This window comes from Gymnogyps californianus, chromosome 6, assembly GCF_018139145.2.
Source record: "Gymnogyps californianus isolate 813 chromosome 6, ASM1813914v2, whole genome shotgun sequence".
In the NCBI taxonomy this organism is placed as follows: domain Eukaryota; kingdom Metazoa; phylum Chordata; class Aves; order Accipitriformes; family Cathartidae; genus Gymnogyps; species Gymnogyps californianus.
Window position 1 is genome coordinate 11,941,786 of NC_059476.1, and position 7,912 is coordinate 11,949,697.

Sequence of the window (7,912 nt, forward strand, 5' to 3'; positions counted from 1 at the left end):
TCAATGAGCAGGCAGCCTGTTCAACGGTCCGAACAGTGCCCTGGGGGTGCCGTAAAACCACTCACCTTCAGATCAAAGATCTTCTTGTCGCACAGCGCGCAGACGTGGGGGAACTGGAGGGGGGCCACGCCGCGGAGGTCACCCAGCTGGTGCGGCAGCAGGGAGCGGGTGGGCAGGTCGGGCGCGCCGCCGCTCCGCTCCTCCTTCTGCCTCATGCGAGGGCTGCCGAAGCTCTGCTTGCTGTGGTTGAGGCGGCCGAAGGCAGGGGGGGCGGCTGCGCTGAACTTTGTGTCAGGTGTCGGCTCTTCGGGGTTGTAGAGCTCGTTTCTTATTTCATACTGCTGCTGACTCGCTGACGGCCACAGGCTGTCGCCGGGCACGAGGTCAGGCTTGTTTTGGCTGGGGAAATTAGGGATATTTTCCCACTGGTTGCTTGTACCGCTGCCATGCAAGACGGGGCCGGGATCTCCTTTCGGATGGGAGCCCGTGTGCGGGTCGCTGGGAAAGGCCCGTGCTGCCCCATGCTGTGCTGCCGCCCCGTAGGCCTCCTTGGGAAAGGCCGCCGCCGCCGCCTCGTGCTGCAGCTGGCTGGGAGCCCCGAAGTGACCCTCGTAGTGTGGCCCCGCCACCGAGGAGGCTGCGTGGGCCCCGCCGGCAAGGAAGCCATGCTGGCTGGGCTGGTCCCCCTCCGAGGTGTACGCCTGAGGGGTGGCAGTGGTGGCGTTTTGCTTGTTGTACTCGTAAAAGCCCCCCACAGCAGCCGCAGCAGCAGAGGTGGAGGCACCTGCCTTGTTGAGACCCACCACCACGGGTTGCTGGCCGGAGGTCGGAGCCATGACGCCTCCGAAGGGACTCATGACGATGGCGTTGGGGGTCTGGGCCTGGACGGCCCCCAGGCCGCCCCCCGGCGTGGCTAAGGCCGGGCTCTGGGCGGGAAAGGCAATGCCGCCGGAGGGGAACCTCGCACCGGTGGTGCTGGACCCCTGCGGCGGCCCTGCGGCATGGCCCTGCGGGGTGTTCATCACAGTGGGGTGCCTCAGCTGGTTGAAGAGCGGCTGGGACATGGCCACTTTGGAGAGCACCTGGTTGAGGACAGTGGCAGCGGCTGGGTTGTTGGTGACGGCGGTCTGAGCCAACTTCAGCCTGTGGAGCGTGAGCTGCGCCTGGAGCTGCGCCAGCTGCAGGCTCGCCGGCGAGGGGAGCAGGGGGCTCGGGGTGCCGACGGAGAACGGACTCTTCTCCAGGAGCTTGGCAGCGCTGCAAAGGATCAGGATCTGGGTTAGCCAAATTTGCCCGACGTCTACCTGCGCTCACCTCCCGCTAAAGCCTGGCATGGGATACACACAGCTGCTTCTGGAGATTTAGCTTATCTAAACCCAGGGAAAGCAAGGTGGCGATTGACAATGTACCATAACCTGTTGTTTTCCCTTCAATATCTGCTGCCGCATCCCTTTCAATCAAAAAGTTACTACAGAGACAACTATGCCAAAGATCTCTCTTTAAAACTTCCATTGCATCCCTCTGGATCAGGCCTTCAGCTCATTTTAAGTACCCCTGGGACTCACATCTCTAATGCAGACCAGAACAGTGGCAACACAAGCCTCAAATCTACGTTTTTTCTCTCTTTTCTGCATTTTATGCAACCTCCTGCCTCCCTGCTGAGACATCGCTGCTCCCGACTGATTTTGTGACACTACCATTACTCCCTTTTCCCACAGAGCAGGGGGATATGAAGAAAAGGACATCAAATGGGACTGTAAAGCCAGCCCTGTAAGTACTTCGCACCTAGCACATCTGGCTGCATAAAGCAAGATGAAATACACCACATGTATTTATTTTAATTGTTTACAGTTCTCATTTAATTAATCTGCATGGCAGCCTGTTCTGTAACAAAGTATATAGTTTCTCTGTTGTGCAGATGCAAATATAGAGGAGGAAAAAAAGCAAATGATTTGCCAGAAGCTGGAGCAACTACGAACAAACAGTCCTGAAGAGTTTTCCCAGTTCAGCTGGAATGTAAGGCAAAATTTCTGCAGTGCCAGCTGGTAAAAATCAAGATCTTTATACTTCTAGAAATTAGAGGTGCATTGAGTGTTCTCCTTCAAGTGTCATACGTGGGATGAATAAATGATGACTAAATTGCCTGCTTGAATTCCAGAGCTGGGAAAATAGGAGATGATATTTTCAGGGATATGGTGGTTCCTGGCTTTGGGAAGCACCTTTGGGACATTTCACCAGTTCACAGCACCATCACCAACCCTTCCTTCCCCCGCCCCATCAAACCCTGCAAACATAAAACAGGAAAAAAAAAAATCAAAATGGGTAAAGTCTAGCAAAGTTAAAAGAAGAGAAATGTTATAATGGAAAATATCAGGCAGCACTAGCTTCCAGAGAGCTGCACCCATCCTGCTTTTACTGCCCCCCCTGCACTCTTCCAGGATGCCTCCTGCATCATCTGTGGCAGAGCCAGCCTGGTCCACATATATGTAACACCATCCCGCAGCCACGCTCCCTCTGTATGTCATGCTGCCTACGCTTGGATACCATCAGCCATTTTCATGCCCCTACCAGAAAAATGTTAGCCATCACTTTTTCCACCACCAGGAGCCTCTGCTCACGGATGGCACAGCTACTCAGTGCATTACAAATGGCTGTTCATTCTGAAAATGAGAGCAGAGAGCACTGGAATAACAGGGATGTGGTTCAAAGCTCAATTAATTTATATTGTAAAAATGTATTGAGTTTCAGTTTAGGCCTTTCAAAGCAGCAGGAGCTATGCATCAACCACCACGCAACCCTCACTGTTAATAATTGGCCAATTTGCTAAACTGCATGGATGAAGTTGTAGTTAATGATAAATGTCTTGTCAGCATGCTACATTTGAAAACCACAAATTAGGAAAACATCTGCTTAAATCCAAAGTATGACTAAGAGAAAATGAATGGGTTTCATATTTAATGTTTAACTTCCACTAGCAACTGCAAGGCACATCTGTCTCCCAAAATACAAAACGCCGTTTGGATAAGTGCATCATTATGTAATGACGAGACTCCCTGGCAGCACAAGCCGACACCAGTGCACTTCAGAGCTGAGGTGCCCTTTGTTTTCCGGTGTAGTTTCCATTGCTTGTTCTCCAACTTGCACTTGCAGCGCAGTTTGCTGTAAATTCGATTACGGATGAGAGTCAGGGTGCAAGTACAGTCAAAACAACATGGAGGCTCTCAGAAACCCCAACCCATGAGATCCTGAGGACCCACAAAAGCTACCGAGGAGCCCCATGGGGTGCGAGGGGCTCAGCAAGCAGAGATACCCACACTGGCACGCACGACCCTGTGCCTGGGCTGTATTGTGCCACCAGCATCTGGAGTGTCCTGGCTTATGATGTGCTGTGTGGGACTTGCCACAGTCCTGACAATCGTTTCATTTTATAGCTGGTTATACCTTTTGTATGCTAAGTAAGCTGTAAAACTCTTTTTAAAAGTTTTATAGAGCATGAAAATAAGAAATGCCTGGTGGTCTTAAAATAAAAAGAAAAGCCAGCAGCCAGCATATGATGTTTCCAGGCTCAGGAGCCGCAGATGACTCTTGTTCCCAGCAATCTAATTCCACCGTGCCGCAAGCCTACGCAGCGGCGTGCATATCCCGACAGCTGCAGCCGCTTCCCAACTCTGGCGGCTACCTGCTGGACACAGGCACGGGCTCCCTCCCTCCAGTGAAACCATCTCACTGGACACTGCCGCAAGCCCTGAACCTCCCTCAGCCTCCTCATATGTTGACCAGCTTTGGAGTACTGTCTCTAAGAAAACCCCCAGCCCATAAGTAGTGCCCTGCCAGAGCTCTCCATGGCTGGGCATGCCCGGGACGCTTGCTGCTCCCCAGCTCTGCAATCATTTCTGGGCTCTGCAGCTGGGCATGGGGAAGGCAAGGGCACAGCTGCACAGCGGGCTGCCTCCGGCCAGCTCAGGCCAACAGCTTTCGGGCCCTGCTGCAGAGCGGGGCAGCACCCTGCTCTCTACGCCTGCCACCTTCATCCCTGGATTGCAAGCCAGCAGCGAGGAGGGCTTGAGGGGCTGCAGGGAGCCTTACCTGCAGAAAAACGAATGCTGTAAGGAGAAGCTGCAGCCTCCAAGCCACTCACAGAGGGACACAATTAGTGAGGTGGTTCGCTTCCATGCACTGATAGGTTTGGGAATGGCCACGGCTCCAAAATCCAGCTGTCTGTTATGAATTCCCAGATGTCAGGGTGTTTCAGGTTGCATGCTCTATCCTCCCACAGCAGAAACAGAATATTTTATCATCTAATCAAGGCAAAGAAGGAAGGGCATGTTCATGGGTCAGTGGGAAAAGCAGATACGCTGATGGGAGGTTGGGAGAAGAGCTGCGTATAAAGCATCTTTTAGACCAACACCCAAATTTGAGGATTTCTGTTCTGTTACGAATACGTGGCGTAAGAGACACATGGGACCAGTGTGCACAGCTTTGAAAATTTCTTTCCTTCTTTTTGTTCTACAGTTATAATATTTACGTATTTGATAACATCATTTTGTAAATAATCCTGCTACAGATTTACTAAACTACTGGAAACTGCAAACACAAAGTGAAGATAGCACTCAGCTAAGGCATTTTGTGGGGGCCATTCACCACTTGTACACACACACCTCCCACCCCAGCTTGTGCTTGTCCTCAGGTTACCAAAACACAGCCCCCACCTGCTCGTGGGGGGTCTCTGCCGCAAGATGATGCAAAGCACCTGAATGAAGCTCTCATTCTGCATCGAGCGCCCAGGGAATTAGCCTGCGTCAGCCAAAGTTAGCTCTATCCTGCGCAAAACATTCCCGATTATAAGGTCAGTGATGTAAAAATGTTTACAGCGATGTCCTCTTCATTTATTTATTTAACATTAGTTGTACAGCTGGGCTACATCAGCAGTCTCTTTGCACAACTAGAAAAGCCAGAAATGGTCTTTCTTTACCAAAATAAGGACAGGCAGGAGAGCTGCCGTAGAGTTTCCACAAAGAAAGCCATAAACCAGGCAAGTTTTCGCACAGCTCTGAAAGACAGGAGTTGAAGATATGCATTAACTAGTGCAATATTCACAATGCAAACACTGGCAAGGCTATATTGCTATAAATCAGTTCAGCCCATCTGCTACCGCTGTAATCCTTATTATGCTTTTAGCATCCAAGAACAGCAAGCAACACACAGTGTCGGAGGTAAAGTATCTAGATGGCTGGATTATTTGAGTAATCCTGTCTACCAGAGTGATGAAAAGGCTGAACACAAAACATGTCTATTAGAACAGACGGACAACCTGGAGCTTGATTTTCAAATGACAAAATTAAGGATTTTAAAGTGCTGCCCAGCACCTTTCAAAATTAAGAAATAAATAAAAAAATCTGAACTAAGAAAGTTATTATCTTAGCTGCAACTATTTATTTTAGAAGTATTTATACTCACAAATATTTGAAATGCTGCATAGGTGTGAATTTGAATACTTAAAAAAAAAGACTAATTCATAGCAGTGCAGAATTTGTTTTCTTGCATTATCCATGAATCTTGCACTTCTAAGATTTTTGCATTCCCTCCCCTATGACACATTTGCCTTTACATATAATTACATCTACCTGTCAAAATCTTTGAAAGATAAATTTTTAATATTTTTTGTTCCAAAATGTGCACTTTTTTCCCAAGCTGTCTGTATTACTGTGTTGATTTCAGAATTAAAATGGCCAAGGATATTAAGATACCCAAGTATCCTAGATTTATGACTATTCTGCATTAGCACAGTATTAGATTTGAGACCATAATTGCAATAGCATGCTGTTTTTTCATCCATTAAAGCTGTTTCTCAATCAATTTTTCTAACAGTTAGCAAACTTTAAATTTTTAATTCAGGACTCTTGAATACATCAAAGAGAAGTATTTCCTAATTATCCAAGCACAAAATCAATTATATTCTGTTATGCAGAAGTGTAAACATCCCTCCCCTGTAACGTATCATTTTTTCAAAACACATGGGGCTGCCTCCTCTAAACTCATCCAAAACAATTGCCGCTGTACTAAAAGAGCAAATAAAAAAAACTTAAAAATAAACAAAACAATTGTTATAAAGATGAAGTTGGTAAGATAGTAGGGGTAAACCTAATCTTCAAATAAAAACGCACCATTTGACAGTACTTCGGTGAGATTACATGTTTGTATGTGAGGACAGAATTCGACCTCTTGAATTCAAGAGAACTGCAAAGCTGTATTTTAAACACCGGTAGAAGTAAAGACAAAGTTCAGCAATCTCAACAACATATATTAATTATTATAATAATTAATTATTATAATGATATTTTATGTTATGCTGTTTTGCTGATCCCATCAAGAATATAGGGTTTACATTCATTTTTGCCTGTTGAATAAACCCAGCATTCATGTCAATAAAGACTGGAGCATTGGTTAAAAAATGGACACAGGAACTTTTTCGCACATTCTAGACTGCATCTGGCCGATACTAACTGACTGTTTACTTTCTCTTCAGCTCCACATGTCCAAGTATTTTCTTTGGGTTTTAGTAAAATGACATTCTTGGTCAGAAAAGCCTGGAAAGTCTGCTGAAAGGAGAAAACCCCTCCACCTTTATAATAAGCTCTGAAATCATCTGCCGCCAAACTTTTTTCGCTGAGTTCTGGTTAGAAATGATAAAAAAAAGAGATCATGTTTCACAGTAAGTTCAGCTAATGATGGGGAGCACTAAAAACCTTAAGCTACTTTAATACATTTATAAGCTGCAAGTAAAACCCTTCTTATCCCAAACAATGATTTCTAAAGCCCTCCATTACACTATTGAGGGACTGTAAAATAAAACATCAGCCAATGTATACACGTGCTTTGCCAAGTGAATTTTGCATATGTTTGGCAATGATAAACTCTATTATGTGGACAATTGTCCAACCTAACAGTTAGCTGGAAGATGAAATGTGAAATGTTATCACAGAGCTGCTAAACTTGAGGTTTACAAAGCTGATAGGAGTTAAGTGCCTGCCTCCTACCGAGAGTCCTTTTTGCTCATTTGAAACTTTCAGCCAAAATGTTCTCTGCCTTTGTTTATATGCAGAGAAGTGAGGCAATTTCCATTGGGAAAGGGACAAGATAAAGGGGCAAACACAGCGACTGTATCTTGGATAACGGTTGTGATCACAGGAATAAAATAGGAAGTGACCTTAGGAGGATGGTTAGACCCGCTCCTGAAGTGGGATCAAGCTGAACTCAACCACTCTTGACACATTTATTTAATCTGCTCTTAGGAACCTTCTTTGGTGGAGATTTCACGACCTCCAGGGACAATTAATTGCTCAACTCCCCTTAGCCTTATAAAGCTCCTCTTAAAGCCTACGGTGGCTCTCTGCTGACAGCATAAACCAGTCTTCCTGTGCACACTGAGAAGGGCTTCTCTTACCTTCCTGCAGCCGCTATCAAATCTTCTCTACAACCATCCCAGCTCCTTTCTCTGCACATTTTGTGTGTTGCATTTGTTCGTAATGCCCAGTATGATTGCTTTTCTTCATAACAGCACAGCCCCATGGTCCCCTGTTACATCCAGCCCCTTTCCTGAAGAGCTATTGCCCAGAGACATTGGTTGGGAGGGATCTCTGGAGCTCAGCTGGTCTGACTTCCCACACAGGAAAGGCTAGCTCAGTCCTTTCTCCTTTTGACTGTCCAATGGATTTATCGTATCACCATTTCATATTGTCCTCATCAATATTGCATCCAGGTTATGTTAGATCCAGTTTGTCAGGATTACTCTGGATTCCCGTGCTGCCTCCAGAGCACTTGTAAATCCTCTCCTCTTGGCACCAGCTGCAGATTTAATGGATGCTTTGTTCACCCAAATCATCAATGAAAGTGTCAAATAGACTAAAGACTG

At 46.7% G+C, this 7,912-nt stretch overlaps 1 protein-coding gene across 1 annotated transcript in view; it reads right to left on the reverse strand.

The window, feature by feature from the left end:
• The window catches only part of RBM20 (RNA binding motif protein 20), a 31,088-nt gene extending 23,585 nt beyond the window's left edge, over positions 1-7,503 (reverse strand). The window contains exons 1-2 of the mRNA XM_050898994.1: positions 7,445-7,503; positions 66-1,257 (exon numbers count right to left, since the gene is read on the reverse strand). Of these exons, the coding sequence (XP_050754951.1) occupies positions 66-1,257; positions 7,445-7,503 (1,251 nt within the window). The remainder of the gene's footprint in view (positions 1-65; positions 1,258-7,444) is intronic.
• Positions 7,504-7,912: the final 409 nt, after the last annotated feature.